The sequence below is a fragment of the Ovis canadensis genome, chromosome 3, assembly GCF_042477335.2.
Source record: "Ovis canadensis isolate MfBH-ARS-UI-01 breed Bighorn chromosome 3, ARS-UI_OviCan_v2, whole genome shotgun sequence".
NCBI classification, from domain to species: Eukaryota; Metazoa; Chordata; class Mammalia; order Artiodactyla; family Bovidae; genus Ovis; species Ovis canadensis.
Genome location: NC_091247.1, coordinates 174,990,494 through 175,015,256, shown reverse-complemented (window position 1 = coordinate 175,015,256; position 24,763 = coordinate 174,990,494). Strand labels below are relative to the sequence as shown.

The following is a 24,763-nucleotide window of genomic DNA, read 5'->3' as shown; positions in this document are numbered from 1 at the left end:
CTTGAAAAAAATTCTATAATCAAAATTTCTGTTTTCTGTTTTCATTCATTGTCACAAGTCTCCACCCAGCTGACATCTCTAATATTAAAAAGTTGGATATTACTAATTAACTTTTCAAATTAGGATTGTATTATTTTTGGTGTAAGGTGAATTATATTTATAAAATACCACAAAAGGCAATTTCTTAACTTTTCATGCTTTTACTAAATGCATTAATATAAAGAGATACTGCAAAAATTAAGCTAGAGGTACAGTGTTACTGTGGAAAATAATTTTTTTCTCAGGCAGTGTTAAAATCTGAGAGATGGGGTACAGTTATTAAAGGAAATATAGCAAGGGAATCTCATTTGTCAAAATAAAACTATTGATAAGAAAGAGGTAGACATTTGAATTGGAAAAATTTACACATAATTAAAAATTTTGTAAAAAAACTAAAAATCATCTTCATTGGCTAAAATAAAAGATTTTAGAATCTGCTAAAATCTAGAATCTGCTATTCTAGAATCTGCTTTTAAATGATTTATCATCCTCATCTATTAAGTCCCACTGATCACTGGTATCACAATAAGATATTTTTGCTGACTCCATCCAAAGGGGCCTTTAAACTGGTTACGGGCATAGAACAGATACATTAAAGAAATGCAGGACAGCATTTGTTGAGTTCCAAATTTTACAATTATGGCAGAAATACTGAGAAGGCCTTATGACTGATGGTTGGTATGTGAAAGTCGCTCAGTCCTGTCCAACTCTGTTACACCATGGACTGTATGCTGCTGCTGCTCAGTCGCTTCAGTTGTGTCCAACTCTGTGCGACCCCATAGACGGCAGCCCACCAGGCTCCCCCGTCCCTGGGATTCTCCAGGCAAGAACACTGGAGTGGATAGTCCATGGAATTGAAACTATAAAACTCCTAGAGGAGAATATAGGCAAAACACTCTCAGAAATAAATCACAGCAGGATCCTCTATGATCCACCTCCCAGAATACTGGAAATAAAAGCAAAAATAAACAAATGGGATCTAATTAAAATTAAAAGCTTCTGCACAACAAAGGAAAATATAAGCAAGGTGAAAAGACAGCCTTCTGAATGGGAGAAAATAATAGCAAATGAAGCAACTGACAAACAACTAATCTCAAAAATATACAAGCAACTTATGCAGCTCAATTCCAGAAAAATCAACGACCCAATCAAAAAATGGGCCAAAGAACTAAATAGACATTTCTCCAAAGAAGACATACAGATGGCTAACAAACACATGAAAAGATGCTCAACATCACTCATTATTAGAGAAATGCAAATCAAAACCACAATGAGGTACCACTTCACACCAGTCAGAATGGCTGCGATCCAAAAATCTGCAAGCAATAAATGCTGGAGAGGGTGTGGAGAAAAGGGAACCCTCCTACACTGTTGGTGGGAATGCAAACTAGTACAGCCACTATGGAGAACAGTGTGGAGATTCCTTAAAAAATTGCAAATAGAACTACCTTATGACCCAGCAATCCCTCTGCTGGGCATACACACCGAGGAAACCAGAATTGAAAGAGACACATGTACCCCAATGTTCATCGCAGCACTGTTTATAATAGCCAGGACATGGAAACAACCTAGATGTCCATCAGCAGATGAATGGATAAGCAAGCTGTGGTACATATACACAATGGAGTATTACTCAGCCGTTAAAAAGAATTCATTTGAATCAGTTCTGATGAGATGGATGAAACTGGAGCCAATTATACAGAGTGAAGTAAGCCAGAAAGAAAAACACCAATACAGTATACTAACACATATATATGGAATTTAGGAAAATGGCAATGACGACCCTGTATGCAAGACAGGAAAAAAGACACAGATGTGTATAACGGACTTTTGGACTCAGAGGGAGAGGGAGAGGGTGGGATGATTTGGGAGAATGGGAATTCTAACATGTATACTATCATGTAAGAATTGAATCGCCAGTCCATGTCTGACGTAGGGTGCAGCATGCTTGGGGCTGGTGCATGGGGATGACCCAGAGAGATGTTGTGGGGAGGGAGGTGGGAGGGGGGGTCATGTTTGGGAACGCATGTAAGAATTAAAGATTTTAAAATTAAAAAAAATATCTAACCACATATGAGTTTAAAAAAAATTAAAAAAAAATAAATTAAGGAGAATTCAAGTTGAAGACTGACATTTGAAAGTGAAATCATTAGGTGTGGTTCCGGGGCAGCTCTGAAGAGCTCCAGCACCACAGTCCTTTATGTCTCAATGCAGAAAGGAATTCAGTGAGAGGCAGAGTGATAGATAAAGAAGTGATTTATTAGAACAGCATGCTTGTAAAGTTCATAAGCAGGCTGGCTAGGGTTGCCCTGCCCCGAGTACTCAGTGGGTTACATTTTTATTATAATCAAAAGAAGACAGAGGAGGGGGTGAAGATCTCTTTCTTGCGTATATGTCACCTTTCCACCATCAGTTCCTCCCTAGGTAGGGCAGGGAAGTTTTCTTGCCCCTATAAGATCAGGCAAATACTGTCATAGCACTTGGGAAAAATATTTTCAGGTCCAGTACAGTCAGGGTCTTTCATTTTGAAAAGTCACCTTTCCATAAATGACTGTTTTTTTGTATGTACAGAGCATGTCTTGGATGCCATTAACTTGATGACATCACTGGGCAGATTATAGGCCTTATTCTCTACAGTTGTTTTATGTTCCGGCAGCATTGTGCAAAGAATATATCTTTGGAGCTGAATTTTGGGGGTCATTAATTCACTGAGCTTACTGGGCAGGATTCGGTCTCATGCCACCATTGTTTTATTGTTCTGGGTCATGTCTCATGCTTCTGTTGCATGGTTTTGTTGCTAAGCAAGTTAGCTAGATTTTATTGTTAAGCAAGCTAATTTTCCTTTGATGCTAAGTGTCTTGTTTTGTTTAATGAGTCAAGCAAGCCAACATTGTTTCAGAATTTTCCCATTACTTTCTTGAGTGATTATTAGTCTTTTTGTGGTCTCCCAAAGCCCCCTAAATTTCCCTCTCTATCTACAATTCCTTAATCGGGTTTCTAAGCTAGTTATTTGACTATCCCTCTTTATCCCTATCAAAAGCAGAGAGAAGGGAAGGCATTGCAGGGTAAAAAGAGTGGTGTGAGGAAATAGATAGGAATTCTTGTGTCTTATAGAAAGCAATTCACAAATCATTTACGTTGAGACAAAAGACTTTGTACTTGAAAAAAGAAGTGATATAAAGGGCTGGAAATGTAGGTAGGGAATTTGATGGACCTTAGAATTCCTTATACTTTCTCAAGCTTTAGTTCAGATTAAATTAAAGAAACCTGCTTAGAAGCAATTTTTGACCCAGTTAAGGTTTGAAATTCCTCCTGAGCTAATTGTGTATCCTACCATGAGTGATTGATGTTTCCTGAGGCTCATGGCTGAGGCATTGTTTCTCTGAGCAGGAATCTCTGACCCAGAACAACACATCTATGAATAGTGATTTGACCACCACAGAAGACCCTGTTTGTTAAATCCTCGGGATCTACAATCTTCCTATGGCTTTTTTGTTTTCAGTCTCTGCCTAATGTTCCCTTTTCAACAACATTTATTGAGTGCACCCTGTGCTCTCATAAAGATGATAATGTCTTTCTTCCTTTCCCAGCTGCATGAAACACTAAAGTTATATGATTTGGTTTTGTAGGAGAAATGATGTAGGGCCTGGGCAGTCATGGAATGGAAAAGTTTGAAGGACCACTGGGCTAGGGTAAGTTTTCATCATCAGTTCTCTAGAGGATTCATACAAATAATACTTTTTTCTTTCCAAAGCCTTTTAAGATTTGGCTGGTGTGTTCAGCACAGAGTTTCTTAGCACTGAGACCCTGATTACTTATGACCAGATGTAAATAGAAAAGTAAATGGTCTGTTTTCTCTGAAGTAGTGTTTAATAAGGCAATTTTCCAAAATGATGCACACAGTATCTTAAAAAAGCTAGCTAATTAGATACAATCTAGGTGACTAAAACTCAACAATGACCAAGTTGAAGCATTCATGATAGCATAAAAATTATGGAGAAATTGCCTTGAAACACCTTGGTACCAGCAAAAAAGTAGTTTCTACTAACATCAATTTGTTGACCATTTGGTAGTTTCAACCATAATCATGGCCAATGGTTCCTAAATCTAAATTTCCAAATTTAGATGTACACATCTAAATGTCTAAATCTTTCTCTTGTTCTCTTTCTCCAGACTTACATATCCACTTATCAACCAGCATCTTGCTTTAGATATCACACATGCACTTCTAATACAGCAGGTCTAAAGTCAAGCTCATCCTGCCCATCTGTATCCCTCTGAGTGTTCCATATCCTCACTTGCCCCCAGTATCTACCCACTTGCTCAAACTGGAAATTTATGATTTATCCTAAATTCCCTCCTATCGCTTTCTCTACATCCAGTCAACAATAACCATATTCATATCTTATCCATCCCTTCCTTTTCTCCCCAAACAATTAAGAGTCTTAAAATCTCCTGCCTTCTACTAACTTCTTTTCAAAATATTAACTGTGAAAAGATCTTTCTGTAACATGCAAATATCACAGAGTCATGCTGCAAATCAGAACACTTCAGTTGTACCCATCACCTATAAGATAAACTTCCCTGTAGCCAGTTCAATCATTATCTTCTAGTCCCTGCTCACCTGCCTAGCCTCTTCTATTTTCTGCAATGTTACCTCTCCCCACACACCCTGCTAGCCTCCCATACCTCCTCCACCTCCACCAGCTGGGTGATTCTAAGTTTTGGTAGGCTGACAAATGACCCCCAAAAACATCAGGTCCAATTCTTCAAACCTGTAAATGTTACCTTATTTGGAAAAAGGGGTCTTTGGAGATATAATTAAATTAAGAATCTTAAGATAGGAAGGTTATCTGAATTAACGCAATGGACTCTAAGTGCAGTATACTCTGTAAGAGAGAGACAGAGAACTATTTTATAGACACAGGGAAATTGAAAGATACTGATCTTGAAAAACATAGTGATATGACCATAAGCCAAGGAACATTGGCAATGATCAGAAGCTGGAAGAGGAAAGGGACACATTTACCCCAGAGCATGACCCTGTGCACAACTTAATTTTTGCCCAGTGATAGGAATTTCAGATTCCTGAGTATCCAAAATTGTAAGAGAATGCATTTCTATTCCTGAAGCCACAAAGTGTGTGGTAGCTTGTTGCAATAGCCATAGAAAACAGTACAACTGTTACTGAGTCCAGCCTTCTACTCCTTGAGGCCCGACTGGCCAATCAATCCAGAGATGAGTTGTTGGGGCAAGGAATAGCAACTTTACTTGGAAAGCATGTAGACCGAGAAGATGGTGGACTAATGTCCCAAACAACCATCTTACCTGAGTAGAGTTCAGGCTTCCTTTATGCTACAAGGGGAGAAGGTATGGCTAGTTGTTGCAGACTTCTTGATGCTAGGATCCTCTGCAGCTGTCTGTCTAAATCTGGTCACAATGTTCCTATAAAACTCCAGCAAGACAAATGTGATTCTCTGCTCTGCAACATTTTCTCTCTAAATGAATGGAAAAGTGTTATAACTTTAAAGGTCAGAGCCTTGAGAATGGGTTCTATATGTTTCAGGCTCTAGACAGCATTCTTTTACAAAACCAGCGTGACTAAGCACAGGCAACAGAACACAAGGGTTAGAGCTAAAGGAGTAGATCTAATATGGGTTCAGGTTTGTTCTTCCCTGTTATACAACTTCTATTTCTGTTATTTCATGAATGTTTATTGCTCCAATATGTTATTTACTGTCAACCTGGGATGCCTCTTCTTGTCTCTTTGTCTGAAAATTTCTCACTTATTTTTAGAGCTTAGTCTGTGAAGGCTTTTTCAACTCTCTCTGGAAAGTCAGTACTCTGTCCTACTGTGCCTACTGTTTGTTTGTTTTCTTCTTGCTTTTTAATATTCCTACATTTATTATGGCAATATAAGACCTAGTATAGCTACCTCAGTGGTTAGGGATACAGGCCACTTGATTCAGTTAGAGATGGTTTGAGTAACTTTGTGTAAGTTACAACTCTAAGCTTGTTTCCATATCTGTGGGGTGTGTGTGTGTGTGCGTGTGTGTGCGTGCTCAATTGCTCAGTTGTGTCTGACTCTGCGACCCCATGGACTGTAGCCCGCCAGGCTTCTCTGTCCTTGGAATTTTTCAGGCAAGAATTCTGCACTGGGTTTCCATTTCATACTCCAGGGAATCTTCCTGACCCAGGGATTGAATTTACATAATCCTATGTAAATATGGTATCTGTCAAATATGGCTCAAAAATGTTAGCTCCAACTAGAGAAATGTATTTTGTTTTCATAACTGCCTCTTAATGAAGTATAAACTCTTTGGAGGAAGGGAAAGTTATTTTTATTCATAGTGCCTGGCTAAAAGTTTAATTAATACTTAATGGGTAAATAAATAAAATGTGTCTTTTACCAAAGGTCTTGCTATTAAATTATTATTCTCCTTCCTGGAACTCTCAAAATGCCTAATCTGGTTTTCCTTAATTCTCTAAAAATGTGCCATTATAATTTTATATATAGAATTTCACAGCCTATTCACTCTCATCTCTATAATGGAATTCTTATGGATTCAAGACTCAGATGGTAATTCCCTACCTCTTGGTAGGGCCTTTAAGAATATTTTCCAACTTTGTACATAATTTCAGAAATCCACATTTCCTTGCCTCTATTTCACTTTATACTGAGTTCAGAGGTAGGTCATCTGAGAAACTTAAAAGAAAAAGTAATTTAATGTTTAGTTAAAGAAAACTTATTCATGTGTGCAGCTCATTTGTATGGCTTTGCAATCATAGAGGCCAAGAAGTATAGAATTGTTCAGTTTTATTTAAGAGAAGCATTCAGGATTGCTGATTGCTAGAGATTCTATCATCTGCCTCAGTCTCCATTTTATAGGACAAATTTGACTTTTTAAAAAGTCTATCAAAAATGATTGGTTTCACTCATCAAAAAAATCTATTATTGTCAAAATCATCTTTGTGGAAATTCTCTTAAAATAATAATGGCCATTTTTCCCTGAGGAAGCTTAATTGCAGAGTTACTTTGTACTCCATACTATTGCAAATGCCTTTCAAAGAGAATAAAGTAGTTGAGAGGATGTCTTACATGATTGCTTTAAAGATCAGAGGTATATAGAAGAAATACTTGACAGGCTGATGACTTGAATATAATCTTTAGCTTCATTTAGTTGAATCTCCAGAAAACTCTGTTCATGAGAGAGTGTGTTCAAACTTCCTAAAACTAATTAGTAAAAGATATGATGTAATGGTGTGAATTCATGTAATTTACTATTGATGGAATTATCCTTTTATTTCCCTCTCTTTCTCTTTTTCCCTAACAACAAATGCTTTGCAGTGGTTATGTGTTATTCACATAATCTACTACCTAGCTGCCATCTGACATATACCTACTACCTAACCAACTGCCTGGCACATTTTTAGTCATTAGGAAAATGCAATTTAGAAAAGACAGATAATAATAACTATTGCAAGGATGTGAAGAAACAAGCCTGCATGCACTGTTGGTAGGAATTTAAAACTGCACACTTACTTTGGTGAAATTGTTTGGTAGTTTCTTAAACAGTTAAACATTACTTTATCATATGACACAGCCGTTTGTCTCCCGGGGATCTATCCAGGAGGAATGATTCTATTCTTTGCTCATCATTACCCTCTCTTGAGCTCCTTCCTCATCCCCTGTTCTAATCCCAACAACATAGTTATTTCCTTCTCTTTTTTTGTCCTGTCCTGGGTCAAAGTCATCTAGCCAAATTAAAGGTCTACTCTAATCTTTAAATCTCCTAAAAGCATGAGGAGCTGCACACACAAATAAGTTTTCTTTAGAAATTAGATGGATAAAGTACAAAAGCATGAGGAGGTAGAGGTATTTTTATATATAGTAATAACTGGTTTGGTAATAAGTATCTATGAGAAAATTTGTAATTTTGAGAAAAAAATTTTGTGCTAGACGTAGGTTCATTTTTTGGTTTCACAATTGTAGAATCACAGAATTTTACTGATAAGTCATACTTCAGAGATTGAAATGGCATGAAATAAGTATTAAAGCTACTGTAAAAAGTTGGCTTAAAGCTCAACATTCAGAAAACTAAGATCATGGTATCCGGTCCCATCACTTCATGGCAAATAGATGGGGAAACAGTGGAAACAGTCTCAGACTTTATTTTTGGGGGCTCCAAAATCACTGCAGATGGTGACTGCAGCCATGAAATTAAAAGACGCTTACTCCTTGGAAGAAAAGTTATGACCAACCTAGATAGCATATTGAAGAGCAGAGACATTACTTTGCCAACTAAGGTCCGTCTAGTCAAGTGCTATGGTTTTTCCAGTGGTCATGTATGGATGTGGGAGTTGGACTGTGAAGAAGGCTGAGCACCGAAGAACTGATGCTTTTGAACTGTGGTGTTGGAGAAGACTCTTGAGAGTCCCTTGGACTGCAAGGAGATCCAACCAGTCCATTCCGAAGGAGATCAGCCCTGGGTGTTCTTCGGAAGGAATGATGCTAAAGCTGAAGCTCCAGTACTTTGGCCACCTCATGCGAAGAGTTGACTCACTGGAAAAGACTCTGATGCTGGGAAGGATTGGGGGCAGGAGGAGAAGGGGACGACAGAGGATGAGATGGCTGGATGGCATCACCAACTCAATGGACATGGGTTTGGGTAGACTCCGGGAGTTGGTGATGGACAGGAAGGCCTGGCATGCTGCGATTCATGGGATTGCAAAGAGTCAGACACAACTGAGCGACTGAACTGAACTGGGATGAATAGTGTCTCCTGCCTCAGAAATTTGTGTTTACTGAACCTCCAGAATATGACTTATCTTGAAATATGGTCTTTGTGGATAATAATTAGTGAATATGAGTTCATATTGGAATAGGATAAGTCTTATACCCAATATGATTTGTGTCTTTATAACAAGAGGAAAGATACACACATGGAAAGGGGCCATTTGATGATGGAAGGAGAGATTGGGGTAATGCCGGTGTAAACCAAGACAGCAAGGATTGTTGGTATTGTGAGAATTAAAATGCAAGGGAGATTTCTCTAAAGCTGTTAGAGGAAGCATCATCCTACTGACACCTTGACTTCAAACTTCTAATCTCTAGAACAATGAGAGAATAAATTTCTGTTATTTTTTTCAATTTTCTGTTGTTTCTACTAAATTATGGTACTTTGTTATAGTAGTGCTAGGCAGCCAATACACCTACATGTATTGAAAATACCAACATACATGTTTATCATATCCAGGAGTTTATTAAATGATTTGTTTGGCAAGGATGTTTCTGGCATAAACTATATTTCATAGCTAAACTTGGAGTCCAGCAACTCATATTTCAGAGATGCCTTGCATCTATTTAAACTGATGTCAAACATTTCCCAAAGAGTCAAACTGTGTTGATTATAGACAGTTACAAAAGTTAAGTAATTTAGAAGGTTGGTGAGAAAGTTCTGTATAATTGAGTGGTAGGATTGAAGGAGTCTATGATTTTCAACACACAAAACACAATGTATGCCATGTTTTATGTGCAAAGCATGTGTGTTTTGTCTTAAACCATTTTAAGGTGTTAAAAGTGTCATATAGGGACATTTCTTATATATATTAATACATACAATGGTTTATTATTCAGCAATGAAAAATAATGAAGTCTATATATTCTATGCTGTAGTACTATGCTGTAATATGGATGAGTCCCAAAAACATTATGTTAAGTAAAATAAGTCATGGATGGTCATATAGTGTTAGGGACTTTTTAATCCAAGTAGATTTACTTGAAATCTTCCTTTAATAGGAGTTAATGTGTGGGATCATAAAGTTAAAGGAATGATCTTGGAATGCTTAGCTAGGCTGTGGCAGTGCTAATTTGTTAAATTGAACAACCACAGTTTTTTGTTTTCTAAAATCACTTGATACACGATAATATTGATAGAATTTTTCATTTTCTGAAAAATACATTTTGCATATTTCAGTATTTGAAATGTGGTATTCATCTCATTAATTTTTCCTTTTTGCTAGGAATAGAGTATAAAGTACACCAGAACATAATCCTTACCACATCATTTACTAATGACCCCAGACCAGATGTTCATCAGAGTTTGTCAAGGTAGTCATACCTATTGCATTAGGCAACAAACTTGTTAAAGTCTTTCTAACTATATTTCCTGTGTTGTGCTGGCAGCTCTATCACAACAGTTTGGGAACTCTTAAAATATTTCCAACAAAGCCAAATATTGCCAAGAATCAAGTTTCAGTTTATAAAGACCTTCCATTCGGATTTCACGAAGTCATTATCTCATTTTATTGTCATATGAGTTATATGTTAATATCTCTATTTCACAGTTGAATAAATTTGAGGCTAATTGTGTTATGTGACTTGCCCAAGTGGTGGAGCTATTATTTGAGCCCAACTCTGCACCAAAATCAATATGCTCTTTCAGGAATAACATATTGCTTTACTTTATTTGGATTGAGTTTTAAAGCTTGTTTTTAAAGTTGCTGCTAAGTCACTTCAGTTGTGTCTGACTGTGTGACGGCAGCCCACCAGGCTCCCCTGTCCCTGGGATTCTCCAGGCAAGAACACTGGAGTGGGTTGCCATTTCCTTCTCCAATGCATGAAAGTGAAAAGTGAAAGGGAAGTCGCTCAGTCGTGTCTGACTCTTAGCGACCCCATGGACTGCAGCCTACCAGGCTCCTCTGTCCATGGGATTTTCCAGGCAAGAGTACTGGAGTGGGGTGCCATCACCTTCTCCGTTAAAGTTGCTAGACTTTATGTAAAATATAGAATATAATATTGACTCTTCTATTTATTAACTGTATAAAGTTAGTCCAGTACTCTTAACCTCAACTTTACCTGTAGTAATCATGTAACTTAATAGTTTGTTGTTTGCCACTCATAATAAGCACTTTACAGCTACTGATTCATTTAATCTTTATAACCCTATGAGGCAGATAAATGTCTCTATTTACACATGAGGAAAATGAGATTCAGTGAGTTTAAATAAATTGTCCAGAGTCACAAACTACTCAGTGACGGAGCATGGACTTTAACATCAAAGCCTGTGTGCTATGCTGCCTCTCTGTGAAGCAGAAATGAATAACACTCATGCAGCCTGTCTGTTTACATAAATGGTGATGTAGATGTAGTCACTTTGTAAACCAGAAAGGACTAAAGAAAGATTAGTCATTACAAATAAGAATGCTTTACTTTAACTGTGGGGAAATGTCAGGGTAGGCAGTTTCCTTATACTAATTTCTATGGAATTTAAATGCTATTGTCACATCCTAATTCCACTGGTAAATTTCTTGAAATATTCTTTGAAGTAAGATGTGGATTTTGCCTCATTTAACAAATGAAACTAACTGTAAACGTTATCTCCTACTAGTTTAGCAATTCGTGTTTTTTAATTACTTCTTGATCATTTGAATTGCTCTGAGGATCATTTGTTGAAGTCAATTAGTGTTTTCTTTTATTAATATGCTAGTATTTGCATGAGAAGAATTCTTAAATATTCTAAGAGTAAATTATTTGCTATAGTGTGGTATTTATTGCAGAGAACATCTGTTCCTTTTTGATGCCTAACCATTCATTACTGAGATGATTTTAGGTATTCTTCATAAATTATCTTATTGGGCTTCTGAATTTCAAACATTTTTCAATAAGACACAGAATTCTGAACTGCACAGTTCTGGCTGCTGTTATCTATATTTGGCCTCTGACAACCAAAGTTAATGTATTCTTTGATAGCTGTCATGCCACTTCACTTGATGAGGACTTTCTTAGCCTACCTCCTTTTCTTCCTTGTCATCTTCTTTTTTTCTTCTCTTGTCTCCATTCTCCTCCACATCTTGCTCTGTGGTTCAGCCTTTTGTAATATCTCATCTCTAATTTCTTGCCAAGAATAAAATGAAAAATAATCATTTTCACTTTTTACCCCATTTTCAATTTCTTTCAGACTTTAGGTCACATACCTTCTTTGAGTTGTGGGGTAAATAGTAAAACAAAATTCCTTCACCACTCAGTAGTGGATTAATGATCAGTCTTCTTCCATTTGGAATTTTGTCATGACAGGACCATTCCCTTCAAACTGTAATACTTTAGAAATCATATTCAAATGCTTCTAGTTGTCACGATATAAAGCATTTCCTTGATTTACATCACTCACCAGGATGGTTCTAATCATAGAGTTTAGTTAAAATAAACAGAGCTGAAACCTCTCATGTAGGGAAAGCCTTGCTCATAATCATAAAGCCACCATGTATTACTAAGAAGAGAGGGAGAGTCTTAAGGCATAATACCATGATCTTATTCAGAGAGGTCCTTTGGAAACATGAACCCATTTTTTCAGTCCATTTGATGTTAGTTTAAATAATTGTACACATTTATTTGCTCTATTTATGGAATGTCATCATGTATATGAGGGTCTATATTCCAGTTGTGTGGGGGAAGCAAGACTCACTGGCTTTCACTAGGACTGTATTATGCCTCTTTCTCCCCAACAACCTCCATCATGTTTGTGCCACCCTTCAGATGTGGGCCTTGAACAGTGAAGCTGAAAATTATTCCTCACCCTTGAGAATGGAGAGAACAATACCAAAAGGGACCAAAGTATCAATTCTAAACGTTCTGGGGTATGGCACTTCTACACCCTTAAGAATGTTCCACACTGAGGGAAAAATAGTTACTCCTGAAACTACTTGTTGGATTGATTAAGCATTGTGATGCAGTGTGAAAGGAAGTTTCACCAAGAACAGATTTCATATATAAGAATAGATCATTATTTTAACCAACACAAAATATATGAAAATAACATTTGTTATGTGTCTGAAAACTGTAGTCATGGTTACTTTGACCATAAGAATATATTTTCTCTCCTTTTTATCCTGGAAAGAAAATAAAACATCTGTTTCTGAGATTTTAGAACAATAAATAGCATTAATTTTCATTCCAATTCAAGCATAAGTATTTATATCAAATGAGATGATTTCTTCAGCAAAATGTTTCTAAAAGGAATTTTAATAATTCTCTTTGATTTCTTTGGAACTAGTTCTGCAAAGTCATTGGAACAAAGCTAGCCATCATATAATAAGATCAGAATTATAGGTTTTATGGATTCAATTACTGTTTATATCCAATATAAATTATTTAACCAGCTTTTAAATACATATTGGGTATACAGCACAGTATTAGTGTTATGAAAGATACAAAATAAAAGAAAGGAAAAAATTACAAGTGACCTGAAAGGTCTTGAACTCTAAGAGGAAATAGATTTCTAGAGTAGAACATTGAATTTACAATAATTTCTTCAGTTTGTATGTTAAATACAAAGACAAGTCAAAGTAAGAAAATAAACATTTATTTAGAGTCAGGGTACTCTACAAAAAGTCGGAGATTTTAAGTCTATTTTGTTCAGAATATTGTTTCTCTGATTACCACAAAAATACATGTTCACTGAAGAAAATTTGAAAAAGAAATTGCCTATAAACACCATGAAATAAACATTGCTTCAGTGAATTCAGCTAACATTTTTTCTTTTCCCTGTAGCTGTTTTCTTCTTGGAACATTCTTCCCAATCCTCTTCATCTGCCTGTTTCTTGCTCATCCTTCAGAACCTTATTTTCAATGGCACTTGTCCTCAAAGAAGCTTTCAAACCTCCTACCTGAGGTCCTCTGCTAATATGCCCCTGTTTAATCTCTGGGTTTCCTCTGCATTCTTGAAATATTAATGATCCTGGACTCTGGTGTATGCTGACAATACACTGACAAACATGATAAACAGGATCTCTATGATAATGGAGTTGGCAATTTTAATGGAGACAGCTAAGAAACAAACAAGAATGAATGTGCACATATAATTTTGCTGTAGTTACATGTAAATGTATATTCCTCACTAGGCTACCAACCCCATGGGGTGAGAACAATGACTGTTTGGTTTAGAGAATTTAGTAAATAAATATACATGTGTTTTAAATGAATCGACACTGAAGGAATGAACAAATAAGCTAATCTTTTGTGTGCTTTCTCAAGATATTTCATGTACATAAATATTATGATCAGGCTACCCAAGATGACTGTTCTCTTGTTTTCTGTACATCCCCTGCTCAGCCAGTCCCTGCCTCAAGTATACCCTACTCACATGACTGACCCTCCTACATACTTGCCCCAGGCCCAAAGGAATGATCTAGCTTTAGATAAGAACTCTCCACTGTGCTTAAAGGGATGGTGAGGGGCATGCTGCTCTGCTGGTTTCCCTAATAACCCATGAGCCAACCTTAAGTCAGTTCCTCTACAACTAGCAACCTACCCCTGTCTCTACGAGCAAAGACTGCTGCCATGTCCTGTCTGCCCTCTGCCATATACAGTGGGGTGTTTCTCCAGGACCTTGCTTCAGACATGCAAGATTCCCCTATCCATTAGACTATTATGTTTCTGTTGCTGACTCTCAGCTCCTTTCTTCCATCTTGAAGCTGGGCAGGTACAGGCCTTCTAATTCTGCATGGTTCATCCCAATCACAAACATACAGTTTTTATATATACTCAAAATTGGAATCTTTTGATGAATACATAGTATACTTTTTCCACTTGATATTATGTCTTGAACATACTCTTATGTGAATAAACATTTTAATGTGATCAAATATTTTAGTCTGGCATTTCACGTGATGTATTTTACATAGAAGTTAAATAAGCAGGGTGACAATATACAGCCTTGATGTACTCCTTTACCAATTTTGAACCACTCTCTTCCGTGTCTGATTCTGGCTGTTGCTTCTTGACCTGTTTCTCAGGAGATGGGTAAGGTGGTCTAGTATTCGCACTGCTTTAAGAATTTTCCACAGTTTATTGTGACCCACATAGTCAATGGTTATAGCATAGTCAGTGAAGTAGAAGTAGATGTTTTTCTGACATTCTCTTGCTTTCTCTATGATCCAACATATATTGGCAATTTGATTCCTCTGCCTTTTCTTTGCATAATATTTAATTTTAAAAATATACTAGAGTGATTTTTAAAAAATCATCCTCTATTGAGATTATTTTCACTCTTTTCCTGACTCTACCCAGTCATTTAGATTGTTGATAGTAGTTTACTGTTAGTAATTATGTTCTGATGAACACATTTATGCATAAATCCTCTATCTTTGATTTTATTTCCTTGGAAAAATTGAATCACTGAACAGAGGTAAGTATCTTTTTAAGACGTTTATAGTTCAGTTCAGACACTCAGTCACGTCCAACTCTTTGTGACCCCATGGACTGCAGTATGCCAGGCTTACCAGTCCATCACCAACTACCAGACCTTACTCAAACTCATGTCTATCGAGTCAGTGATACCATCCAACCATCTCATACTCTGTCATCCCCTTTTCCTCCCACCTTCAATCTTTCCCAGCATCAGGGCCTTTTCCAATGAATCAGCTCTTCACATCGGGTGACCAAAGTATTGGAGCTTCAGCATCAGTCTTGAATATTCAGGACTGATTTCTTTTAGGATTGACTGGTTGGATCTCCTTGCAGTCCAAGGGACTCTGCAGAGTCTTCTCCAATACCATAGTTCAAAGCATCAATTCTTTGGCTCTCAGCTTTCTTTATGATCCAACTCTCACATTTATACATGACTACTGGAAAAACCATAATTTGACTATACAAACCTCTGTTGATATATATATTGACTTTTATATATATTGCCAAATTGCATTACAGAAAGGTAAATTATAGTTTATTAAGGGAAAAGTTACATAATTTCATTAGTTTTTTTTAACTCAATGACATTTTAATGAAGATACTATGTAATATAGGCTTGGATTGTTTTAATTTCTTCCTTCCTCCACAACACTTTCCAGCAGCATTTCAACTTCTCCTATCTCTTGAGATAAACCATTTTATTAAAATTATCTTTTACTATTCAAAACATTATTTTAAGATTTTTCCTTATTTTTTAAAATTAATTTTTATTGGGTTTTCATTTGATTTTGAAACTAGCAATAGATGTGACCTCTAGGATTGACTAGTTTGATCTCCTTGCAGTCCAAGGGACTCTCAAGAGTCTTCTCCAGCACCATAATTCAAAAGCATCAATTCTTTGGCACTCAGCCTTCTTTATGGTACAACTCTCACATTCATACATGGCCACTGGAAAAACCATAGCTTTGACAATATGGACTTTTGTCAGCAAAATGATGTCTGCTTTTTAATACACTGTCTAGGTTTGTTGTCAGAGCTTTTCTTCCAAGGAGCAAGTGTCATTTAATTTCATGGCTGCAGTCACTGTCCTCAGTGATTTTGGAGCCCAAGAAAATAAAATCTGTCACTGCTTCCACTTTTTCCTCTTCTATTTGCCTTGGAATAATCTTAGTTTTCTGAATGTTGACTATCAAGCCAGCTTTTTCATTCTTTTCTTTCACCCTCATCAGGAAGCTCTTTAGTTCCTCTTCACTTTCTGCCATTACAGAGGTGTCATCTGCATTATCTGAAGTTGATATTTCTCCCAGGAATCTTGATTCTAGCTTGTGAGTCATCCAGCCTGGCATTTTGCATGATGTTCTCTGCATAGAAGTTAAATATCAGGGTGACAATATACAACCTTGACATAATCCTTTCCCAGTTTGGAATCAGTCCTTCATTCCTTGCCCAATTCTGACGGTTGTTTCTTGACCTGCACACATGTTTCTCAGAGACAGGTAAGATGGTCTGGTATTCCTATCTCTAAGAATTTTCCACAGTTTGTTGTAATCCACACAGTCTAAGGCTTTAGTCTAGTCAATGAAGTGGAAATTTTTCTTGAATTCTCGTGCCTTTTCTGTGATCCAACAGATGTTGCAAATTGATCCCTGGTTCCTCTGCCGTTTTCTAAATCCAGCTTGTACATCTGGAAGTCCTTGATTCATATACTGCTGAAGCCTAGCTTGAAGGATTTTGACCATTACTTTGCTAGCATGTGAAATGAGTGCAATTATCTGGTAGTTTGAACAGTCTTTGGCATTGTCCTTGTTTGGGATTGAAATGAAAACTCACTTTTTCCAGTCCTGTGACCACTACTAAGTTTTCCAAATTTGCTGACATATTGAGTGCAGCGCTTTAACTGTTTATCATGTTTTAGGATTTTAAATAGCTCAGCTGGAATTCTGTCTATTCCACTAGCTTTGTTTGTGGTAATGCTTCCTAAAGCCTACTTGACCTCACACTCCTGGATATGAAGGTGGCTCTAGGTAAGTGACCACACCATCATGGTTATCCTGGGTCATTAAGACCTTTTTTTGTATAGTTCTTCTTCATTGTATTCTTGTCACCTTTTCTTAACCTCTTCTGCTTCTATTAGGTCCTTGCAATTTCTGTCCTTTATTGTGCCCATCTTTGCATGAAATGTTTCCTTTTTATCTCCAATATTTTTGAAGACGTCCCTAGTCTTTCCCATTCTATTGTTTTCCTCTATTACTTTGCATTGTTCAGTTAAGGCTTTCTTATCTCTTCTTGCAATTCTCTGGAACTCTGCATTCAGTTGAGTATATCTTTACCTTTCTCCTTTGCCTTTTGCTTCTCTTGACTTTTCTCAACTATTTGTAAGTCCTCCTCAGACAACCACTTTGCCTTATTGCATTTCTTTCTCTTTAGGATAGTTTTGGTCACTGCTTCCTGTGTTACAATGTTACAAAACTCTGTCCATTATTCTTCAGGCATTCTGTCTACCAGATCTAATACCTTGAATCTATTTGTCACCTCCTATATATTCATAAGGGGTTTAATTTAGGTCATACTTGAATGGTCTAGAGGTTTTCCCTGCTTTCTTCAATTTAAGCCTGAATTTTCCAATCAGGAGCTCATGATCTGAGCCATAGTCAGCTCCAGGTCTTGTTTTCGCTAACTGTATAGAGCGTCTCCATTTGGCTGCAAAGAATATAATCAATGTGATTTTGGTGCTGACCATCTGGTGGTGTCCATGTGTAGAGTCTTTTCTTGTGTTTTTGGAAGAGAGTGTTTGCTAAGACCAGCGTGTTCTCTTGACAAAACTCTGTTAGCCTTTGCCCTGCTTCATATCAACAATTAATTGTATCAATAAGAAATGCATGTGTTATTAATATATTTTTGGGTGAAGAAGGATAGGTTTGGGAATCTTGAGACAGGTGAATGCCAGATAAGAGAATTTCAAAATTTCAAAATAGATGTTTAGAAACCCCTGTAGGATTTTGAGAGAGATAAAACTGTCTCTGGAGGCAAACATATCTTAACTCAAAGTAGTAACTTGGTGACTTTAAGCACTTAAGTTTACTGACTTAAATTTCAGCTGTGTTTCACTCACCTTTCAAGGGCTTAGGGGTACTGGAAATTTTTCTGGTTCTCTGTCTCATACTACTACAACTGGGATATTTGTGGGAGGCTATTTCAAGTCCTCTCTACTCAAATCGCTCTCTGAACCATTTTTAACTCACTACATGGGTGCTCAGTTTTGGACATTGCCTTCCTCCTCCTCCTTTCCTCCCTCCCTCCCCCCACTTCCTTCCTTCTTTCCTTTCTTCCTTCCATAGCTTCTATTTATTAACAGCAAGCTCCAATACTTTGGTCACCTGATGTGAAGAATCGACTTATTGGAAAAGACCCTGGTGCTGGGAAGATTGAAGGCAGGAGGAAGGGGATGACAGAGGATGAGAGGGTTGGATGGCATCACCAACTCAATGGACATGAGTCTGAGCAAGCTCCAGTAGTTGTTGATGGACAGAGAGGCCTGGCGTGGTGCTGTCCATGGGGTCGCAAAGAGTCAGACACGACTGAGTGACTGAGCTGAACTGATGATTTTGTAAAGCAGCCTTGAACCCAGGTCATTCTGATTCTTAAGAGCAGTGTGTTCTGAGGACAGCTTCCTGTAGCTCTCTCTTGAATTCCACTGGTGTGTACACTGTGATGATGATGTGGTACTGGCCTTCTGCAGGCATGTGATCTGGCCTTTCCCTCTCAAAAGGGAACAGACTGGGGTCACGTTTGATGGCATCCACATGAAGTTCCCTGGGATGCAAGTTGTAGCTCCTGCAGTGCTTCCTGCTGGGCCTCAAGCATGGGCCTGATGACCTCCCTCTCTGTCTCGTGCTCTCCCTGCTTATACAGGGACCACTTCTTCAGAAGCTGAGCTCTCATCTCGTTTCTTCAAAGAGCAGTTCCCTCTGAGACTGCTATTTCACTTTATCCAAGAGCTCACAGGGATAATAAAATCCTCAAAGGGAATTAGCTCCTGGCTAGGCTTTCTTCTTTTTCAAATGGTCTTTTACTACTTGGTCTTTTTAAAGATTTAACTACTTCTTTCACAGAGGTTCTGCTCTCATGGGAACAAGTTCTGAGACGATCAACCATGAAGCTTTCTGATAAGTGTCTCTAGTCTATGTCTGCCAAATTCCCAAAGCATCCATGGCCTTTAGGTTGCTTCCAGGCATGCATTCATTTGCATTCAGGGCCCACACAGAGATTCTGACGTAGCATTTCTTTAAGGAGAGTCTGTATGGTTCTCGTTTGTACTAGGGAAAATGAGGAATACATTTCACTGACCTGAGATTTCCCTAATCTTATCTGATAGACAGTGATAAGATAAGGCAGGGAAATTGAAGGCACTGTAATTTAGGGAGGATGAAACATCCCTTAGTTTAATATTTCCAAAATATTGTCTCTGTTACATTATTATTAGATGTGGCATTTAAGAAGGTTTATCATGGCTCTGAACTCGAGGTGAGCTGAGCATGAAGAGCGCCTGGAAGCGGGTCATACACTACCTGCAGGTAGTAAGCAGGGCATGCTTACCTCCTGGCAGCCGTTTAATTAGAGTGTGATAGGCTTCCCCGTAGGAAAGTTCTAGAAAATCCAATATGGCTTTTAATTTCTCTGGGGAAAAAAAAACCCTCAAAATATAATTTTTACTGAGAGTTGGCTTAAGTATTAACTTTATATATATAAAAGATTAAATTTTTTTCTCTTAACACAAATTTCTGGCAGCACTCTATTAATCATCATAAACTTTCTCCCAGAGTTCAGAAATCTTTTTAGAAAGAAGGGAGCAAGTAGATATTTTTCCTCTGTAGAATGTAAATGAATTTTTGGTATAAATCATGTGGATTTATATCAAATAACTAGGCAGTTTATTAATTCCAGGAGTGTTTAGCTCAAAGCATATTATGTGCACTGTAATTTATCTCAAAGACTCGATAGTAGCCTTCTGTTTTTTCTTCCGTTTTCCAGAGCTTAAACTTCAGATACTTGTTCTTTTATATTAAATTTACATTGTTTCATTATATTTATCCTTCATATTTCAAGATTTTCTTCACAATAAAATTGTTAGGCAATATATTATAATATCTGATCCAGTGTACCTTGTACACCTGTGTTACAGACCACTATTCTTGGCCTCCTTAATCAATAGAAGTTGATCAGACCTAAGACAAGAAATTCAGGCAAGGCTTTACTGGGGGTCCCTTTCAACAACAGTGGGGAGCAAGAACAAACAACAGTTTCCCTTGCTGGTGTGTTCCTGAGCTGGGGCATGAGTTGGTTCCAGGCGTCAGGCTGGAGGGGTGGCTTAGGTGGTTTGCCCACCCCTTATGTGCAGGGGGCATGTGCAGTACCCTATTTTTGCTGCAGGCTATTTTGAAGTGACAAGTGGTATTCGGCTTCTTTGTGCCATTTGTCCAGAATTTGTCCTAACTGCTCATGCATGCAGTTAATTTTAGTCCCATGTAGTTCATATTTTGTTGCTCAGGGAGGGTTGTGTCCAAGTGCAAGCACTGCAGCACTGCAGCAAGGGTCCCAGGTCCCAGGCCTGCCTCACTTGTGCTGGAGATACATTCGGTTCTCATCATTCCCTCTCCTCCTTTGGTGTCTACAACACTAATCTTTTCATTCTTTCCTTTACTGCGTGATTAGTTGACTTCTCTTTATCCTTTTAGCCCCTGAATGTTGATATTCACCACAATTCTATCTCATAAATTCAAGTATTTTTAACCTAGATATTTCTCCTGAGCTATAATGTGCTTAGTCACTCAGTTGTGTCTGACTCTTTGCAACCCCATGGACTGTAGTCTGCCAGGCTCCTCTGTCCATGGAATTCTCCAGGCAAGAATATTGGAGTGGGTTGCCATTTCCTCCTCCAAGGGATCTTCCCAACCCAGGGATCGAGCCCAGGTCTCCCACATTGCAGGCAGATTTTTTTTTTTTTTTACCATCTGAGCCACCAGGGAAGCCCTCCTGAGCTATAGATCACATTTAAAACTACTTATTGTATCAGCATCTTGGTCTGGATACATCAGAAGTGCCTCATGTTGCAACATATCCAAATATGCTGCTTTTTTCCCCTAAATTGCCTTGAAGCATCATCATCTACCCTTTTGAAGCTAGAATACTTAGCATTTTCTGAGGTCGGCTGTTTTCATGGCCACTGCACTAATTTAGCACTCATTTTCTCTTTGTTGTTGTTTAGTTGCTAATTCGTGTCCAGCTCTTTTGTGAACTCCTTTGACTCTAGCCCACCAGGCTCCTCTGTCCATGGGATTCTCTAGGCAAGAATACTGGAGTGGGTTACCATCTCCTCCTCCAGGAGATATTTCTGGCCTAGGGATCAAACCTAGGGTTCATGCATTGGCAAGCTGAACCACCAGGGAAATCCTTGAGGTCACAAATTTTAAAAGGATGTTAAATACATAAGCTTGATTCACTAAAATAAAAAATAGAGACTGAAGACTATATATTCAGTCTTAGAGATGGTTAGAGATGAATGGTATACATTTTAATAAGCAATAGTGAGCATTATAATCAGTTGATCATTAGACACTTCTTATACTTTCTATTTCCCTTAGTGTCATGGCTGTGTATTTACTTGCTTTTTCAAAGGTAATATTCATACTGAGAGGTCTTTTTCAGTATACGATTCCATGTCAAATTCCAATGTTATAACTTGTGGTTGTTGATTTCTACCACCTCATTGTCAATGTGATCCTAGTGAAACGATCTTACAGTATACTGGAAGCATACTTTATATATGTGCCAGCAATCTGTCTCCTCATAATACAAAAGGGAGTAGGATCTGATGGAATAACTTCTTTACCTACTCTGCCATTTGTTTTATCTCCTTTTTATTGCTGTTCCTCACTCGCAGTTTTTCTAATTATTCTCATCAATGACAACTTAGAGTACAATCAAAATCCTTTTGGTAACAAAAAGGATATGTATAATACATTTTAATACAGTGGATTCTTTCTAACACCATACACAAAAATAAACTCAAAATGGATTAAAGATCTAAATGTAAGACCAGAAACTATAAAACTCCCATAGGAGAACATAGGCAAAACACTCTCCGACATAAATCACAGCAGGATCCTCTATGATCCACCTCCCAGAATACTGGAAATAAAAGCAAAAATAAACAAATGGGATCTAATTAAAATTAAACCAATACAGTACTGTAAAGTAAAATAAGGTAAAAAAAAAAAAAGCTTCTGCACAACAAAGGAAAATATAAGCAAGGTGAAAAGACAGCCTTCTGAATGGGAGAAAATAATAGCAAATGAAGCAACTGACAAACAACTAATCTCAAAAATATATAAGCAACTTATGCAGCTCAAGTTGAGAAAAATAAATGACCCAATCAAAAAATGGTCCAAAGAACTAAATAGACATTTCTCCAAAGAAGACATACGGATGGCTAACAAACACATGAAAAGATGCTCAACATCACTCATTAGAAATGCAAATCAAAACCACAATGAGGTACCACTTCACACCAGTCAGAATGGCTGCAATCCAAAAGTCTACAAGCAATAAATGCTGGAGAGGGTGTGGAGAAAAGGGAACCCTCTTACACTGTTGGTGGGACTGCAAACTAGTACAGCCACTATGGAGAACAGTGTGGAGATTCCTTAAAAAATTGCAAATAGAACTACCTTATGACCCAGCAATCCCACTGCTGGGCATACACACAGAGGAAACCAGAACTGAAAGAGACACGTGTACCCCAATGTTCATCGCAGCACTGTTGATAATAGCCAGGACATGGAAACAACCTGGATGTCCATCAGCAGATGAATGGATAAGAAAGCCGTGGTACATATACATAATGGAGTATTACTCAGCCATTAAAAAGAATCCATTTGAATCAGTTCTGATGAGGTGGATGAAACTGGAGCCGATTATACAGAGTGAAGTAAGCCAGAAAGAAAAACACCAATACAGTATACTAACACATATATATGGGATTTAGAAAGATGGTAATGATAACCCTCTATGTGAGACAGCAAGAGACACAGATGTATAGAATGGACTTTAGACTCTGTGGGAGAGGGTGAGTGTGGGATGATTTGGGAGAATGGCATTGAAACATGTATACTATCAGGTAAGAAATGAATCGCCAGTCTATGTTTGATACAGGATATAGGATGCTTGGGGCTGGTGCACAGGATGATCCAGAGAGATGATATGGGGTGGGAGGTGGGAGGAGGGTTCAGGATTGGGAACTCATGTACATTCGTGGCTGATTCATGTCAATGTATGGCAAAACCAATACAGTATTGTAGAGCAAAATAAAGTAAAAATTAAAATTAAGAAAAAAAAGAATTCAAATTTGGGAATGCTTTGCCATGTTTCAAAGGGCTTTGTGTCAGTAACCCAGTTTTCATATGCTTATGCTCATGACATTATACAATTAAAGCGCTGATACCCTTCTTTGGATAAATTGTTGAATGCCTAAATCCTCTAGTCTTTCTGTGTTTCCTCCTTTTCTGCCTCCCTTTTTACTTTTTACATTGTTACTTTTAGCAGGTGCATATTTTCTAAAATGAACACTTGTGAAAAAGAAAAACAGAGACTGGGTTTTTTAAGAGCAAAAAGATACACTTCATTTTATTTTTTTTCAAAGAAGTGGGTCTCAAGAGGTCAATGCAGACATTGGCAGGTAAATTTTGAATAGGCATATACATATAAGGGAGCAGGTGTGTGCCAATGGTGTCCAGAAGAAACGGTTGTTAGTGATGTATACTGGGATCTATGTATTTTTTTTACTCAACTAAAGGAAACTAAAGTTAAAATCCTTAGGATCCCACAATATTTTTGTTGTCTGTCCTACCACATGGAATATAGTATTGTAGAGTATAGGAATTTAATAAATACTTGTTGATTCATGATCTAACCTGCCTGGGAGTTTTATACAATGCTGCATATCCTAAAGAAACAACTTGGCATTAACTGGGCAAGGGGACCCTGAATTTATTTGTTGCTTACCTATGACTTACATGATTTTTCAGTTTACTTCACAGTCATTTATTCTAAAAAGTCATTCATTAATGGAGTAATCTGAATGGAGAAGAAATAGGACTGATCATAAAATAATACTGATAACTTATTGGAAATCTAAAGAAGCTAGGTATAATATGCTTCAAATTAGTTGTTGTTATTGTTTAGTTGCTAAGCTGTGTCCAACTCTTTTGTGAGCCCATGTGTTATTGCCTGCAAGGCTCCTCTGTCCATGGGATTTCCCAGGCAAAATACTGGAGTAGGTTATCATTTCCTTCTTCAGGGGATCTTCCTGACCCAGGGATCGAAACCGCATCTCCTGGGTTAGGAGGCATGTTCATTACTACTGAGCCACCAGGGAAGCCCTGTAGATTAGTACCATTCCTTAACTTATAGCCACTATAGCACCTAGCCTACTGAGAATCTTAAATGTTTATTATTAATTATAGTAATTCCCCTTTCCCA

The 24,763-nt window shown here is 37.6% G+C and overlaps 2 protein-coding genes and 1 pseudogene across 2 annotated transcripts in view; 1 reads left to right on the top strand and 2 right to left on the bottom strand.

Annotated features, from left to right (window-relative positions):
- Positions 1–18,387, bottom strand: part of GARIN6 (golgi associated RAB2 interactor family member 6) — a 45,826-nt gene extending 27,439 nt beyond the window's left edge. The window contains 1 exon segment of the mRNA XM_069579565.1: positions 18,339–18,387. Coding sequence (XP_069435666.1) covers positions 18,339–18,387 — 49 coding nt within the window.
- The window catches only part of ANKS1B (ankyrin repeat and sterile alpha motif domain containing 1B), a 1,178,069-nt gene that overhangs the window by 321,025 nt on the left and 832,281 nt on the right, over positions 1–24,763 (top strand). The window lies entirely within an intron of this gene.
- On the bottom strand, positions 18,868–19,422 carry LOC138435220 (large ribosomal subunit protein mL40 pseudogene; annotated as a pseudogene).